This window comes from Leptonotus elevatus, chromosome 1 (genome assembly GCF_054856555.1).
Source record: "Leptonotus elevatus isolate MCC_2025b chromosome 1, RoL_Lele_1.0, whole genome shotgun sequence".
Lineage (NCBI taxonomy): Eukaryota > Metazoa > Chordata > Actinopteri > Syngnathiformes > Syngnathidae > Leptonotus > Leptonotus elevatus.
The window spans coordinates 35,902,802-35,921,600 of record NC_141239.1 but is presented as its reverse complement, the minus strand read 5'-3'; the positions used below and the strand labels follow the sequence as shown (position 1 = coordinate 35,921,600).

The 18,799-nt window shown below is 39.8% G+C and overlaps 1 protein-coding gene across 10 annotated transcripts in view; it reads left to right on the top strand.

The window, feature by feature from the left end:
- ctnnd2b (catenin (cadherin-associated protein), delta 2b) overlaps positions 1-18,799 on the top strand; it is a 139,658-nt gene that overhangs the window by 32,006 nt on the left and 88,853 nt on the right. For 8 of the 10 annotated variants that reach the window (XM_086095373.1, XM_086095356.1, XM_086095337.1 and 5 more), the window contains exon 2: positions 2,717-2,853. In XM_086095373.1, coding sequence (XP_085951499.1) covers positions 2,722-2,853 — 132 coding nt within the window. In that variant the 5' untranslated portion in view covers positions 2,717-2,721. Of the gene's footprint in view, positions 1-2,716; positions 2,854-15,582; positions 15,884-16,106; positions 16,242-18,799 lie in introns of those variants that run through there. The other 2 variants (XM_086095399.1, XM_086095408.1) reach the window with 2 other exon arrangements.

The following is an 18,799-nucleotide window of genomic DNA, read 5'->3' as shown; positions in this document are numbered from 1 at the left end:
AACAAAACATGAAGTCATCATGTCCAGAAGTGTGCAGCCAAGGGGACGGTTCTGGAAGGGCTCAGGTGCACTGTAGCGTTGCAGATTCAAACGTAACCGGCAACCTTTGAGGCCATCCTCTTTCTGTCACCCTCCACTGGACGCTATTAAATAAAGCAGAAATGCACTGAAAAGGCGAGGAGACGGTGAAAATAGGTCAAGTGTGGAGAAGAGATAGCAAGAGAATGTCTAGCGTTAGAAAGGCAGCATGGCGGAGGAAGGGGACACGACGGAGATGCAGCATGTGATGTGGAAAGGAGGATGGTAATGAAATATGCGATTGTTGCTTGGCAGCATGCATGCATGAGTTTTCCTGCTTTCACCTTTCTGCTCCCGTCCCTTTTTACTGCTCACAGCTCGCTTTTCTTTTCTTTCTTTTTTGTAATGCGGCCCTAGGCTGTTGCTGTCTCATGCCGACAGCCAGCCATGCGTCTGCATAAATATGCGTGTGTGTATGTGCATGTGTCAAGTCTTCATGACAAGTCTTTCATCAGCGTGTAAAGCTGGCTGATGCAGCCGTTACGCCAGCTCCGTGCTGCATCAGGATTACAAGGTGCATATGATGCCTGTGTCCTCCCACTCGTGCTCTAATACAGGATGGCACATGGCCGCCTTGTCTCCGTGTGTGTGTTGTCCCAAGACCCTCTGAGGCAACACATGTAGATTCTTATTGCCGGACTGACTTTGTTAATAAATCAGGATTATCTCATGCCAGAGAGTGTATTGCTAATCGTGTTTATTCTACTCAAGCATTCCATCTAAATAGCTTGTTATTAGGTTAATGTGTCCATGCATGCCTAATTTGAAAAGCTTTTTCTACCCACATGGTTTTCAAACGATGCCCAAAGTCATCTCTGGCTTTACACATTTATTTTTTTTAGCAGCTATGCGCAGTAAATCCTTTGTATGACACTATGATACGCTAATTTGTAATAACAATAAGAGCCTTGCTTTCATTGCCTTTTTCAACCTCAAATTACCAACGTTCGTGGTGATTGGCGCTATTATAGCACTGTATAATATACAAGGTGTGTCAGAAAAAAAAAGTAGTTATAATGTTTTTTTTTAAAGGACATTTTAAAGCTGTAATTATAATACCGTGAAACCGTGACACCGCAATATTTTTGCTCGCGGTTATCATACGTCAAAATCTAATATCAGCCAGTGGTGAACGTCCCCCTATCCAGCTGAGTCACCTTCAAAGGCCCAAAATAAAAAATAGTTAAAAACACATGTATATTTGTTTTAACATGAGCAGGAAAAAAAGATGATACTGTTTTTGATGAGTAAAATTGATTTGTTTATCTCTGGCATCTCAAACTCAGATGTCACTTCCGGTTTGTATGCACAGAACATTGCCCGTAGACTCGTTAAAAATAGTGATACACCAATATGGATTTTTCAGGGCCGATGCAGATACCAATTATTAGTAGTCAAGGAGGCCAATAACCGATATTTCAAGCCGATATTCATTTGAAGAAAAAAACACTTTTTCCTTTCATTTTAAACATAAAAAGAATAGACAGCTTTGTTTAAAAATTATAACAGAAATTGTCCAGGGTCATCAGCATGTGTTAAGCTAAATTAAAAACTAAGAAAATAAATATAGCCCCCTAAATTTTTTTACTGTAAATAAAGTTTTCCAAAATATCAACATCATTTCATAATAAAAAAATATATATAAAAAAATAAATAAATAAATATATATATATATATATATATATATATATATATATATATATATATATATATATGTGTGTGTATATATATATTTTATAAATAAAAAGTGTCGGGAGTTACAAGGTTCGTAAAAGTTTTCAAAAGATCTTCACAGACAGTAATAAATTGTCTGAATATGTTTGAAATGTCTTTGTGACAAGTAAAAATTGTCTGTGAACATCTTACAAATCTAAATGAAAAACCAAAATTTGCTATGTTTGCAAGCATTCACCGCTCAGTGAGATACCAGATTTATCGGCCTTCAGATTCATAAAAAGGCTGATATTTGGCATTTTGACATTTTATCGGCTGATAATCGGTCAATCCCTAGTTAAAAGTGTCACATGCAGTTGGTCCTCGTGCAATACACATGTATTGGGCACTGTTAGGCTTCAAATTCCACCACCCGTTACCGTTAAAGTCTGCATCATTTCCGGTCCGGCTCCAGGCGACCTGAGTAGCTCCTGCCTTCGACGGGAACTTTCCAAATCCAATAAGACATGGCAGCACTGCGCTAGTGAAAAAAACTATTAAGCAGGCAACTGACACAAGACATGCATTTTATGAATAACTTTTCCCCCCCAAAAAGTAGAGCACTGTAGCAGCTGGAACTTTTCTAGACACGAGTCACTCCTAACTGATTCACAGACACCGCTATGCTATAGTGTATACGTGGCCCGTATACTGACCATGCTACATGCTGTATTACATTGCTATCAGAAGAGCTACTTTCAGTTAAGTAAAAAACAAAAAAAGGGTATTTGCTAGCAACTTTTTAAATCAAATAAAACGGCTTTCAATCAGGTGTAGCTTAATAATCAATCTACATCACTCTCATGTTGACATCAGTGTCTTAAACTCCAAGAGTATCAGATAGCGCGACTATCCTTCAGCCCAAACCACGGCATGTTAGCTAAGAACTAATAATAAAAGGGTTGCATGTTTCCTTGTATTCTAGGAGTGATGCCAGTGCCTGAAGCGTTGTCTGACACTGCCAGCGCTGCCAGCATGTTGAGCCCCGTCCTCAATGCCTCCAACGGAGATGGATCAGAGTCGGAAACCACCTCCGCCATCCTGGCCTCTGTCAAGGAACAGGTATGAAGTGTGCGTCCGTGCAACATAAAAACAAGGGTTTCATTGTTAATGAAAGTCACAAATAGATGACCCATCCGAACCTATTTATATTATGTATTTATTATATTTCCTTTCAAGCCTTGTACAATAATTACTGTTGAGGTTGGTGTTGAACCTATTTGTTCAACCGATGTCTTCTTCTTTTCCTTTCGGCTTTTCCCTTCAGGGGTCGCCACAGCGAATCATTTGCCTCCATCTAACCCTGTCCTCTGCCTCCTATGCTCTCACACCAACTACCTTCATGTCCTCTTTAACTACATCCATAAACCTCCTCTTTGGTCTTCCTCTAGACCTCCTGCCTGGCATTTGGAAACTAAGCACAATCTCTCCTCTGGACATGTCCAAACCATCTCAGTCTGGCCTCTCTGACTTTATCTCCAAAGCCTCTATTATGTGCTTCCCCTCTGATGTACTCATTTCTGATTCTATCCATCCTGGTCACTCCCAAAGAGAACCGCAGCATCTTCATCTCTGCCACCTCCAGCTCTGCTTCCTGTCTTTTCCTCAGTGGCACTGTTTCCAGACCATTCGATCACACATCACACCTGATACTTCTCTCCACCCGCTCCAGCCTGCCTGCACACGCTTCTTCACTTCTTTTCCACAGTTTCCATTGCTCTGGACTGTTGACCCTAAATACTTAAACTCCTCCACCTTCTTGGTCTCTTCTCCCTGTAACCTCACTCTTCCACTTGGGTCCTTCCCATTCTCACACAGATACTCCGTTTTGCTACGGCTAATCTTCATTCCCCTCCTTTCCAGGGCAAACATCCACGCCTCTAGCTTCTCCTCCACCTGTTCCCTGCTCTCACTACAAATCACAATGTCATCTGCAGACATCATAGTCCATGGAGATTCCTGTCTAACCTCATCTGTCATCCTGACCATTACCATAGCAAACAAGAAGGGGCTCAGAGCTGATCCCTGATGTAGTCCCACTTCCACTTTGAACTCCTCCGTCACACCTCCAGCACATCTCACAACTGACTTGTAGTCCTCATACATGTCCTGCACCACTTGAACATACTTCTCTGCTACTCCAGACTTCCTCATACAAACCAAAGTTCCTCTCTGGGCACCCTGTCATAAGCTTATTTGTTCAACCTATGTCATCTCTATATTTCCTCTTTTTTGTATTTGTATACTTCTAACTTTGTGTTAACAGTTTGGAGAAAGTATTTTTTCGTTCCAGCCTGACTGTGAAAGTAGCAAGGTCCTTTAAGCTTGGTTTGACGAGTTTGGCATGATAGAACTTGTTAGCAAAGCTATCAACAGCTTGCCGAACACAGACTGTAGCATTTAAATGGATGATACTCTGCAATGTTCTTGGTACTGAATGAAATTCGGACAGTTTTCACTTTGACTGCAGCCAAAATGAAAGTGAGGGATCTGCTAAACTGCTGCTAACCAATAATGCATTTTTTTTCTCCCGAAATAATCCACCCAACAGATATTTCAGCCTGGGTCCAATTGTTGGACAGATGGGCTGTACCACTAATCACCAACATTGTCACCCAAAAATCATATTATGCTTGTATTTAAATGTACTGCACTTCAAATCAGCTTATTCTCATAATACCAATCATAACGTAAACAAATCCGACTATAACGGATTAGGTTTCATTTTAAATGCAAGTTACTAATATAGAAATAAAACTGTGTTTGCAGAAATGAGACAATCGTCCATCATAGATGTCATTTCCCAGAGACTCCAACTAAACATGACGTCGCATCCAGGTTTGGGGAATCCAGGTCCAGAAAGTAAAAACTCTTGAAACAGTTTGGCTTTATCCACAGGTGCGTCTACTCAACAGGTGGAGATAAACTCGTTGACCTGCCAGTTGAGTAGAAACACCTGTGGCTAAAGCCAATCTGTGTCATGGTTTTTACTTTCTGGACCTGGATTCCCCAACCTCGTCACAAATCAATCATCTCTATGGTTCAGTTATTACGAGTGTACTGGCACATATGTCCACTTTATGCGTTTTGTTTCAAGTAGGATTAAATTATAGTCTGATGTATTCCGCAGTTACTCTTCATCACTTCGCCACCCTCCTGAGCAGCATATATTCGGAGTGACTCATAAAGATACACATGGGGCAAAAAAAAAAAAAAGATACATTATCTGCAGTGCGAACAAAATGATCCAGTCGAGGCATTGTACTGTATTTGTATTAAACCGACAAACATTAAGTAATACAGTACTAGTGCTGTTTTAGATTTTGTACCCCAAATATGAGAGAGTCATTGGAACTTGAACATGTCGGTTTATAAGATGTCCTACATGTACTATGTGCTGGACTACACTGGCAAAGATTTCAATACTATGTATGGCAGATTTGCTTAGTTTAGTGGGACATAATGGAAAATTGACTTTTTAATTTTTCTATACAAATCGTCTAGGTCTTTGGAGTGCCTTCCTGCCCATCAAGTGTGAAATTAGACGATACATCTTAACAGCAGTGGAGTCTCACTACCTGAACCAGTGGGTTCAACTTCAAATACAATTTGGTTTCCAAGCTAATGTGAAGAAATATTGGCTCGGTCTCCGCACTGTTCTTTGGTTCACAGCATGAAGGCAGAACATTTGTTCGTGCTATCTGTCACAATGTGTTGGTTTTTTTTTTTGCCGCAATTTAGTCTTGTGTATTCCTTCTGTCATGAAACAGTGATTGAGATTCCACAGCGAAAGAACCATGTAGTGGGAGAATAATTACTAAGAAGTGTTTGCATCCAATATACACTTCACCATCTTCTTTCAAGTAGCAGTTTACATAGCCTTGAGGAAAAAAAAGTGACACTAATAACTAGATCAAAGTGTAAACTTCCCTGAAAGTGAAAAGCTTCCCCCGTCAAGTGTCGTGAGAATGAAGTTGCTTCACCTTTACTCCATTAACAACCTGGCAATAGCCGTCACTCTTCCGGTAGACAGCCTTTTACACTCACTTCGTTTCGCTGCACAGGCTGCTGAGCACGTACATTACTTACAGCTTGTTTTTTTTTTTCTCTCAAGGGAATTTACTGGAGTGCCCTCTATTCTGAACTTTCATGCCACCTTTTTGGCAGCTTGTACATCCCTCCTCTGTAAGCTCTGCAACCCTTAACGGCTTGTCTTTCACACTCGAGCAGCCGACGTGGCCTGCTGAAATCATTTCAACTATCATTTTAAAAGTGTATTTGCCATCTCATGCTTTCATACAAACATAGCCAGTTTCTGTACATTGAAATACTTGCTGCCGTTTTCCTCCGTTTCATTCAACACATGCAAGATTGATTAGCAATTCAATACAATATTTCTTACTTTGGTCGGTTACTGTCAGGCTATCGTTCATCGTTTTTACTACAAACCTGTTATGAAGGCAGTGCTGTTTGCAGTGTGCCAGCCTTGAGAGAGTTGCTTTACAATGGAAGATGTGCCATTTTGATGTATTGTCTCTTTGATGGCAGATTAAATGAAAACTCCACTGGGTATTGACAGACTACCGTTTGTCTGCTGTTTGGAAACCTCTTTTTTCATCTTTAGATATACGCTACTAAATTTATGGAAAATGTAAAAAGTTCTCGCTACAGGGATACCATATCATCAAAGTAGGACATTTAAGTAGGATTTCCTCTTCTCAAACAATCCATTGAAACAAACGTGAACAACAAACTTTCAACGTCTCAATAACTCGTGCCCTTGAGCATCAATTACTGCTTGACGACGTCTTATGCTGTTTACGAGTCCACTCGTTGTCTACTGAGGCATGGCATCCCAATCTTCTTGAAGGGCAGCCCTCGGGTCATTGAGATTCTGGGGTGCAGAGTTTCCAGCCTCTACGCGGCAACTCAGCTGATCCCACAGGTTTTCAATAGGATTCAGGTCTGCAGAGAGTCCCGTCTCCAACAGCCGTTCCCTGATGATGCCACCTCCATGAGCTGAAGCATTGTCCTTTGTGGATTTTGCCCTTGTTAGAAGAACAGCAACTTGTGCTAAAAGTACTGAAACATTTAAGAGTGGGACATGTGCATTCAAAAGCTTAGACAAGGCCATATAAAGTTCACCTGTAAAGGTTTGAGTGCATTTTAGGCTTGTCCTGAAATTTCACCTGAAAGCCAAATATCCTTAAGTTTTTGTGAGTAGTGTATGTTGATATTGTACAACATCTCAAATTCAGGCACGCGTTATTATTCTTTATTATAAATTATTCTTTGGAGACATGACATAAACTAGACATGTTTCATTGGGCACCATGGGTGAATTTGCAGAAACACTAGTTTCTGTTTTTCTGGGTTAGGTTGCTGCTGCTGGTGATTTGGGGGGTGGTATGTGGGAGTGCCACCCTGGAATCATGTAGTGTAAGTAGAAGTTATTTTTAAAACGTTGTTCATAGAAAGCACAAGCCATTAAAGTATATTACATGTTTATTATTAGTGCTTCATTCAGGCTTTGACATTAACGTTTGTGCTCACCAGCCATTATGAGTAGAGGTTTCCCAAAGTTACAAGCCTCTCAACAGTTTTCCTACCCACAAAAAATGTATTCATCAATGGCAGGGGGCTTTAATTGACTAGGCCATTTTTTTTGCAATGAGTCAACTAGACACATTGCCGCTAGTGCCACTTACACTTGTGATGGCAGATGTGAATGTTTGATGGTGGTCGGCGGGGTCATAGGTGCGCACAGGCAGCCACGCCTCTGTCAGCGTGCCCCAGGGCAGCTGTGTCGTTTATATACTATAAGCGCTTTGAGTGTGCAAAAGCTAAATAGAAAGCGACATGTAAATCTGATGCATTCTTGTTATTATTATTATTATTAGTTGCAGCTGTAAATGTTTTGTACACTTTAAAATCAAAGTCTTGCAAAGGACTTCACACATTGCTCCTTGTCATAGCATTATTCATGTATTTGTTATAACTAATTAAAATTTGTTAAGCAGTGGGCCTAATTCATTAAATTTCAGAGTATAGTGCACTCAAAGTTCATCCCATAATTAAATTTTCATCAGAAAATAGTTGGCATATGGAGGAGTGAAGTGACGGATGTGAGGGGGGAATTGTCATGTAACGAGTGTTTACTCTAGTACCAGCTCTTCCTCTTTCTTGTTTAGTAAAATCCATTGGAACAGAATACATAAAAGCAATCCCCTTCACTCCCGGCTGTTTTATTGGATTTTGACTGATTTTGCAAGGCCCATAAAATATTCTGTTGTATTGCTATAAAAACATGGAACATACCAAAAGAAAGATTAAAGCCTCTTTTTTCATCAGAAAAAAAGTATATTTCTATCTGTTTCCATTTTGCCGCAATTAGCATTAGAATATAGTTAAGTTTCATCATTATTCACAAATCTATTTAGAATTGTGAGTAATTGAGGGTTTTTTCAACATGGCCCTGGTTCATCTCATTGCTCTGCTGCCACCTGCTGGCCGTTTGTGTAATAACTACCATTTCTTCAACCGTTCTTTGCAGTTGAGAGGCTGTATCAAAGCCTGTATGCTCTAGCATAAAACAAATAAAAAAACACATTGAAAACGTATAAATAGGTCTTTTGGACACTTAAAACATTTAAACTAGAAAGTATTTATACGTTTTTGGGAGCAAAGGCGTTGCCAGTTACCTTGAAAAGTAACTTAGTTACTTTCAGAGATGGGAAAAGTACTGACATTCTCTACTTGAAAGAAAAGTACAATTACTTGTGTAAAAAACAACTTTGGTAAAAGTAAAAGTACTCAATGAAATAATGACTCAAGTAAAAGTTTTTTTTATAAAGTACAGGCTCGGGGGTGGGGGTAGGACGAGCTGTCTGAATGGGCGTGGGGACTCATATTTTCTGTTGATGGGGGTATACCTCTGCCAAATCTAATAATGGGATCTAAGGAAGAGAGTGCGAAAAGAAAAAGGGGGTCTTCAAAGCAGCACAGACCGTCTACTATGTCTAATCTGTATGTGCGGTGCCTATAGTATATATACAGTAGTCTGCTCGTACGATGGGAGTGGTAAGATGGCCGCCCTGTGGCGTCAACAGCTTGCACGGATGTGTTTGGGCTACGAGCTATCCTGATTTTTTTTACGTACAGATCAGTGGTAGACATCGGCCAGTTGACTCTCTGATTTGCCCTGCGTATAGTTGAAAGCAATGGCGTAACACCATGCTGAGAGGCCCCGGTACCCCCCCAAACCCCTCTCCCCCAATTTCCCCCCAATTTTTCCCCCCATCCACCGCCCACACACGCACGAGCGCTCTAAAGTAGAATTATCCTTTGTAGTGGCGGCGCGCATCACACTCATATTTCCGGGTTGTTCTCTCGCCAATTGCATGTTGCAAGCTGGGATGTAGGGAACCGTGTGTAACGCTTCTTATGATTGGCGGAGCCAGGGGACATTGACGGCTGCTTTTCCTGCCAGGTCAAGTATTTTAATCATTTTCATTCATTTAAAAACAAAAGTAACAACTTTGTTTTCAAAATGTATTCAGTAAAAAGAGATATTCATGTTAAAATGTAGCGGATAAAAGTAAAATATAGTCTAAAAAATGAATACTCAAGAGAGTACAAAGTACTGAAGAAAACTACTCAAGTACAGTATTGAAGTATTTGTACTTAATTACTTCCCATCTCTGGTTACTTTAGTGATTATTTGATTTTAAAAGTTACCAAGTTGTCTCAAAATGGTGGTGTATTTTTCAGATAAACAAAAAACAAAGACTACATTTGTATATGAAATGCATTGTGTGGCTGAGTAGCGTGATGAACTCAACATTTTTCTAACTCTGGTCTTTTGTCTTTTGTTTCTGTTCTGAGAAATTAGATTTTGCACTTGATATAAACATTGCTTTATCCTCATGTTCAAAGTTGAATCCTAAACAGCCAAGTCAGTTGCAGTATGCTGAGCAGACAGTTGACACTGCAAAGGAAAAGATATCTTCGTTTATATTTGATAAATCTTCGTCTAATGGAAAATGATGATTATTTCATTTCTGGCAATGAAGAAAGAGAATCAGTCAGTAATATAGCCCTGAACCAGGATTTGAATATTATCACGTTGCTTCCTCAGAAACATAACTATTTCATGAACCAATGTCTCAAGATGACTGACGTTTAAATGATGGATGATTTTGGATTTTTAATTTTGTAATCCAGCACATCACACTTTGTTGCACTCATTGCCTCACGACATTCGTGAAGAATAAGAGAACCCTTTAAGCTTTTGGAGGCCTTGCTAATTCCAGGATCAAAAAGCATATATCTCTACCGTCAATATAATAGCTCAGTCATTGCAACATTTTGGATTTGAATTCAATTCCAGAAGACTGTTGACGATGAATATTTGCCCTCACGTCACAATGTCTTGACATCATGCTTAAATGCCATTGTGTAAGGGGGGAGGGGATGATAAAGGGAAGGAATTAAAACATTGCTCTACAAGCACAGTCCTCTGAAAACAAGACAAATCTGTCTGGTTGGGATGAACATTTAAGTAGCTCTGGGATCAACACAACACTAAATCTCCCTGAATCTGTCCTCCTCTTGCTGCTCTCAAGTTTTCTCTCCTTTATTCAATGTCGCTCCAATATCACTCCCTGCGCACTATCACGGTCCACCTTCTTCCGTTGGCTCGTTTCCCTTCGCCTCAGGGACAACTTTGTCATTGACTCAGTGTACCAAATATTTTTGAGCTCAAAACAGGCTCGGACAGCATCGATCTTAGATACAAACCAAGTGTGACATGCTTTCATCAAACTGGGGCGCCCTCGCTCCTAAAAAAACAACAACCTAAATGCCAGGCAGGCACAACGATTTCGAGAAGGAGGGACACTGACATTTTAGACGCACGTACACATAATCTTTCTTCACAATGCAGCCTACCCCTGTCGAAACACCCATTTCTTTTATTTTCCTAATTGCTTTAATGGCAGCTGGGCTGTCCCTGTAAGCTAGTGGCTGTAACTCTCGATCTGTCTTCCTTCAATAATAAGATCAGTAAGCAGCACCATATTAAGTAACACAGTCAGTTGTCAAGCTTTTGATTGTAGAACCTGTTCATTAACACATTCTAATTGTGCCCCCATTTTACTTATTTGCTGCTCAATTGCTTACCAGGCTGTGATCAAGTATCACGTATGCACGCCAAAGCACTCAACATCTTTATGTTTAGTGGCACAAAGAGCATACAGTCAAACCTCTGGAATGGCTAAAAACCAGAGACACTATAACAATGCAAGCAATTAACATATTCAATCCTAGACATTTTCATTGAAGCAACCCCCTTCGCTCCCGGCTGTTTTACTGGATTTTGACAGATTTTTCAAGGCCTACAGAATATTGTGTTATATGGCTATAAAAACCTACCAAAAGAAAGATTCGAGTCTCTTCTTTCATCAGGAAAATAAAGTATATTTCTATATGTTTCCGTTTTGCAGCAATAAGCATTAGAATAGGTTTCATCATTATTCACAAATCTGTTGAAAACTATGGCTAAATGAGCTTTTTTAACATGGTCCTGGTTGATCTCTTATACTCTGGCCGTTTTTGTAGTAACTACCATTGCTTCAACCATTCTCTTCGGTTCTGCATCAAAGCCTTCTGTATGCTCTTGCATAAAAAAACAACAACATAAAAACAACAACAACATATAAATACGTTTTGGGAGCATGGTAATATTTAAAATAGAACGTATTTATATGTTTTTGGGAGCAAATTGATTAATTAATGAATGAATTAATTATAATGATGTAGGTTAAATGAAGACCATCAACTGATACAGTGCTATCATAACAGTCAATGTTAAAAACCCGTGAGGTAGAGTAGCCAAAAAATTTACTCAAGTATGAGTCGCATTACTTCAGAATAATATTACTCAAGTAAAAGTAAAAAGTAGTATTCGCTGAAAAGAATACTCAAGTACTGAGTAACCGCTTGAACATAAAGTCTGATTTATTTTTTAAAACAATGTCATCAGACAAACGCAAATGCTGGCATCTTCAACTCATAAAATTGTAAAAATTAAAAAATAACTTTTTGAGCTCGAACAACAGTGCAAGCAGGCACGTTAAGCCCAAGCATGCACAATCCATTCACAAATTGTGGCGTAACTCGCTCGGGACTGCCTCCCAGTCTAACGACCATAGGTGGCAGTTTCTTAAAGCGAAAGCGCCCCAAGACGTCATCTTTCAGTTGACTCGTTCGGGTTCTCATCATGCCTGCCAGTCTTCAACCAAGGCCGCATTTCCTGTATATAAGCAATGTGTCTGCGGAAATGCTCCCACACAGTCAGTCAAACGGAGCGCTTACGTGAAAATACGGTAAATCAAATGTATTAATGGGGCGGCGGGTAACAACTCTAATGTAGCCCAATATAGCGGATTAAGAGTAGCGTTTCTTCTTCACACATCTACTTAGGTAAAAGTTGTTATTGTGTGGTAAAACTACTCTTAGAAGTAAATGTAACTCGTTACTCTCCACCTTTACAACATTACACAATACAAGCCTACAGCAGGGTTCACCAATTACGGTCCACAAAGTCCGGAATCCTGCAGGTTTTAGATGTTTCCGCTCACTAGCACACAGATTCATAGCATGCCTGATAACATCTAAAACCTGCCGGACCTCAAGGACCGGAATTGGTGAACCCTGGACTACAGGGTGTCCCAAAAGCAGGGGCAGACTGGTCGTCTGGAATTTTGTGAGTTTTACAGAGTTTTTGAAAATGTATTAATTTAACAGCTTTCTATAATGCAAATAGTTTAGGATGATTTTACATGATTTTAGGATGGCCAACAGCTCTGTATCCCACTAGACTAGATCCACTCCTGCACTGAGCAGCAGACGAATCCCATCTCTTCAGAATCAGAACTAAAACAGGAGAAATCTGTAGTAAGATTACCCTTTCAAAAGAAAAAAAAAACATGTGATATTTTCACATTTTGGACCTTGACTGACAGTGCAGAAAGTGGAAGAAACCATGCTTGCTCGTCAAATGAATTATTCACCACAGTGTTGTGATTAGAAATGTTGTTACATGTCCATTTGTCTTTGCGTATTTAGAAAAGCTCATCAGCATATGAAACACATTTTTTGTAGCAGATGATATTTTTAGTATATACCGCGGGCAGCCTAAAAATGGATGGTGGGCCACAAACGGTCCACGAGCCCATAGTTTGGACGGCACTGCTTCACAGTGTTTGTAAGCCCGTCATTCCTTTACCCTGGGCTCGTCAATTTACATTGGAGCGGTGTTGCAAAATTGCTCTGTGGCAAAAAGTTTTTGGACTGCACTACAGTGCCAATTTATGGCCTTCACACACACACGTACGTGACTGCCTCATATTATCATGATCATCATCACCGGATTTAAATGACATTTTCAACAAAATCCCGGCATGTTTGTAAATGGATAATATGGAACACATTGCAGTACAGTTTACTCAAGCACGTGGCAATTATTATAATAAACCTGAAGCACTCAGCTTGTTGGGCAATAGGCGTATACAGCAAATGTGTTTTGCTCATGTATTCAAACAGCCACATTAGAGGGGCGGATCCCAATTTGAATAAATATATGGCTACAGGCTGACCAGCGCTTTGCATGTGCCTCGTGTATTTGCTGGCCAGCCATGACGTGTTTATTTGGTGTGGGTGAAGATGAGCAGCACACGTCACATAAACAAATACAAAGAGAAGCCAGCATTTTAGTCTGACTCAGTAGGAGGTGCGGCAATCGTCTCAGGAGCAACTGACCCCTGTTGGGAAGGCAATGGGTTCTAATTACCAGGCTTACTGCATCATGGTAAGGGATGTTTTTGCATGGTTGAATTTGATTTCAATCTCTGTTTTGTTATGATTCACATTCCTCTTCACCATTTTGGCACACATCAAAGTGCCTCTTTGTATTTTCTTCCTGGGCAAGTTAAACATTTTGAACTAGCTGGTTGCATCGTAGAAATTTAGAATGATCTAGACATTCTATCTTAGTGCCCACAGCACAATAATAAAGAGAGTCAATAATCTAGCTACACATCTTGCTTTTATGGACTGTAGTACAATTTGTTGGAGAATTCCAAATCCTTACATGATGTGTCAATTTAAGCTTGGAGTGTGATGGCTTAGTGTTGGAAAATATGGTGTGATTGAGGAACAAAATGATTTGCAGTGATCTAGAAAAGTATTTGGATGTCAACAACATAGTCGTCACTTCAAAACAGGAGACATTTTGCCAGTTTCTGTTTTGAAACACTTGCAATGTATGTCTCAAAGAGGACTTAATAGAAAACTGCCCATATCGCTTTATAATTTCCAACTAAATGCTGAAAGTAGTAGTCTGTAAAAATGAAGCACGTGCGTGTGAACTGAAACTCTTGGGGTCCTATTTGGCCTGGACGTCTGGCACATCTCACAATTTGGTGACCAAAAGTAGACAACGTTTTAGACTCGCAAAAAGCATGTCTAAGTGATGGCGCACAACACGATATGGGTGGATTTGATCAAGGTGCAGGCAGCATTGTTTAAACTGTATGCAGAACCTGACCAAAAAACACCAAAAAAATAAGCATTCTTGTTTTTAAATACTTCATTGATTTCATTTTTTTACATTTCATTTCAATCATTTGTTTCATTCATTTGTAAAAGAATGAAAAAACTATATAAAACCATACTCTTCATCGCTGAATGAAAAGGAGCAGATAGAAGACAAGTATTATTGTCTCTGCCCCGTTTCTCCTCAGGGCTGAGTTACAAGGTAAAGTAATTCAAATACAACAACACAAACAACAACAACAGCTAAATACAAAAAATAATTTGTAACAACAAAAATGACAATGGCATAATGTTCAAGCTTAATCTCAATCATATTTCTTTAATAAACTAGATTTAGTCATTCTTTGAAATGCAATTTTTTTATTGGATATTTTGATTTCTTTATTAAGACAAGCTGATTAATTTTACTGAAACACAACACTCCATCAGTCTCGTCCTAAATCTTGTTTTTTTTTAAAGATCCGATTACCTTTCAATTTATATTTGCTTTCTCTTTTTTCAAATCTCTTTTGAATATTCAATGGCAACGTTTTGTTATGCACCTTTAGCATAATTTGCAGAATACTGTAATCTACCAATTCATAAAATTTCAACAATTTTAACTGAAGAATGGATTTGTTGGATCTCTAAATGGCTTTCTCGTGATTATTCTTATAGCTTTTTTTGCAACATAAATATTGACCGAGTACATGTTTTATAGGCGTTCCCCCAAACCTCAATACAGTAGGTCAGATATGGAACAATCATGGTGATTGATGTCGAAAATTAATAAAAGCAAGACTGTGACATACAGCATGCATTTTGCACTTTGCTCATTTATAGTAGCACATAATTAATTAACCAGTGTGCACTGGTATCCGAACAAGTTAATGTGTGTAGTTATGAGTCCAGATTTCTTGGACATTTTTTCGGTTACCATCTTGCCTCAGCTTCCTCCTCAAGCCCCTCCTCACTTTTCAGTGGAGCAGGGGTGTCTATATGGGAGAGAGAGAGAGAGAGAGAGAGAGAGAGAGAGAGAGAGAGAGAGAGAGAGAGAGAGAGAGAGAGAGAGAGAGAGAGAGAGAGAGAGAGAGAGAGAGAGAGAGAGAGAGAGAGAGAGGTGACTGTTGAGTAGTGGGCTTTTTTGCAGGGTGGACCAGTGGGAGGGCGCATTGTGATGCAACGTTGCATGAATAATGCCACTGGGCTTCTAAATGCTCCGTTGCCATGGGGACCTTTGTGCCTCGCTGAACACTGCGTGTGTGTGTGTGTCCATGGCCCCCATGGAGGGAAGGATAAAAAGACATGGAGAAAGCCAAGAGAAGGCTCAAGTGACACTTGTAGTCTGTCTCTCCCCCTCTGTCCGTGTCTTTCTGGCTGCGTCTCGACCCAAGACAGATGAGTGTTTGGAGGTAGTAGAGGAAATGTTTTTGGCCAGAGGGGAGCAAAGAGAAAAGCGAGACTGAAGTCTGATCTGTGAAGTATGGTCCATGTGAAGGTATGTGGACTCACTCACTCCTCTTCTGCCCCGTGGCTTTACTTTGTAACTTTTCTGAAATGGTTCCCCCTTGAAATTGTCATGGTGTTTGTCAGCCCGCAGTAACAGGTGTCTGCATGTCAGGCCTTCATTTGGAGGCAGCAGAGATTGGAGAGGCGCGGGGGGGGGGGGGGGGGGGGCAGTGCCTTTTGTTTGGGCTTTTCAAAAAGCCTTGCAAGAGAATTCTCGCCATCCACACACGCAGTTCGTCATCTCAGCTTAACCTTTCGGTAGCCCGGTGCGCTCGACGGTAGACGCACCAAACAAGCACGACGCCTTTCATCTTTTCCTTCATCAGCTTTGGTGTTGTTTCCGTGAAGTAGGTGCTTTTGAATGTTCTTAGCATCAACTAATGAGGATGGTTATATGAGTGTCAGATCACGGAGGAGGAGGCAAGCTGTTTTCTTTCATGAAGTAGTTTGTAAGATGTAAATAGGGCGCATGCTGCGGATTGTGACTTTTAACTGCATGTGATGGAGTGCCATCTAATTTTCTGGCATCTTTGGCACTCTGTGGCTGTTTATTTTTTTGCACCTGCTGAAATGCTCATTCACGCAATAATTACTGTGATAGCCGCCACTCGGCATGACAATTGATTTTTGAATGATGTTCTTTTCATTTTCTTAATACGACTTTGCATCTTGTTTCATAATATCGGCTAAGTAGATGCTTTGCAGGACGGTTTTGTTTTGCAGTGTTGTACAAACACATTCATGTGTCATCATGCTAAAGCTATTAAGACGGAAGGGGCTACTTGTCTCCCGCGTTGGATTTGCAAGTGAGCGACTACAGCAGCATGTGTATGCTCAATTTGCCCATTCATGTGTGTGTGTGTGTTTCAGCATGTTAACATCAAGACTGCTACGCACTCAACATTTTCCTGCACGTAGCTGACATGGTGTTTGCCGCACCACATCATCTTATAGTCCTGCAGTGTTCCTCAAGGGCAACTTCATACAACATTAGCATTGTTGCTAGATAGACCCGCTTCTCCTGTTATACTGCATGGAAACTGTGTTTATATACAAATGCTAATGCTACTTTTAAATGTATGCGGACGTGTGTGTGGTTGCTACTAAAAATAAGCTGGCCAATAATAATTAGAGAAGAAGTGGGCCGTCTCCAGCAGGAATGTATTATAATCATATTGTATCAATATGGAAGAGAGTCTCGGATGCAAAAGCTCCAATAGATGAATGTGATTCATCATCATCCCTCTCCACAATATTCTCTGATGAAGGAGCACAACTGTAATATGTGCTCGTTGTGTGTTATGTTGTTATTTTAGACACCTGATACATATTACCATATCAGTACAGATCGGAATAATTATTGACCCATTAATTTCCGTACATGAGAGACAAACATTTAAAGATGCTCTTTGTAAAAATTTGTACAAATATTTTTTACAATAGCCTTTTTATGTGACCATTTATGACTGGAACATCTTCTAATAGCCTCTTGCCAATAGTTTTCACAGTGGATTCGGGTTTGAATTTCCTGCCCTCTGTGTACGTGTGCAGTTTCATTTTTCGACCACACGTGGTAGTAGCGGTTCAAAATTACATTTTCTGTGTTCAGAAGCTTTAAAGGTAATAAAACATTTGTACTCATAGACTACCATTAAAAATTTTTTTTTTAAATAATGTGCTCTGATGGAGATGTTATTCAGAAAAGTGTACGTTGTTGGAATAATGCCACTGGATAAGTCTGATGAAGATGCAAGGTGCCTGGAAATGGGATGGGGGAGGGGGGGGGCAGAATTATTGCACCTTTTGTTGATGGAAATATGAATGAAGAATCTTAAGATGTTTCCATCCCTGCTAAACAAGGTTGATGACTTCCCAAATTCCATTCCGCAAGATGGAGCGCCATCTCATGAAAGTATTCTTATCTGTCAGTGGTTAGATCAGCAGTTTACAGATGCTTCCATTGGTTTGTGTGGTCCTGCAGTGTGACCTCCCGTATCTCACCACATTCGATTTTTATCTTCGGGGGCATTTAAAGGCCATGATGCTTCAGTAAAAGATAACAAATAAAATGGAAAAACTCCAGCTGTGCTAATACGCCATCTTCAGCCGTGGAGGAAATGCATTGAAATGTCTTTTCAGATCAATGATAGTCATATATAAATGAAAATGGTTTTCATAGTCATTAGTCAAATTTCCTTGTCTTTTTATAGTTATATACTAAAAAAGGAAACAGATTGGCTAATGTGAATTTGTGGAGAACAGGGGTATCAAACTTTTTAACACATTCAAAATAAATGACAAATAAGTTGAAAAATTCATTATAAGGTGCATAATAGAAGCCAACCTATTAAAGGATCTTGTAAAAACTGAATGCTTGGATGACATTAGATTTTATGAACGTACCCACTAAAGTGTGTCTTTAAAGATTAAGTAAATGCATATGTAAAGGATACATTGCCTCTATTTTTACATGCTTCATGGCAACGATTGATTATGTAAAAATGTGGAATCCCACCAGAAGACTGTCATCAACCAGTTTGCTAACACAAATCATCATCTTAAAGCACACTGCAGGCATTACATGCTCTTTCGGGGAATTTGACAACCAGTCACTGTTTTGCATAATTTGGGCAAATTGGTTGTGTTAAATTAGCCATAATGATTTCTACATCTGACATTTAACTCATAATCGGCTGCTGGCTACTTTTGTGTTTCAGCCTGGCACACTTCATCCTCAACCAGCAAAATGAAAATAAATAAATAAATAAAGGCAAACTTGCATTTGAAAAAACGTCAACATCATTTGAACAAAACGTTTCCTTGAAAGTGAAAGTTTGCACATATTTTACACACCCCTAGTTTTGTGTAAAACACACACACTGGTTCTTCAAGAGTTTTGCAAACT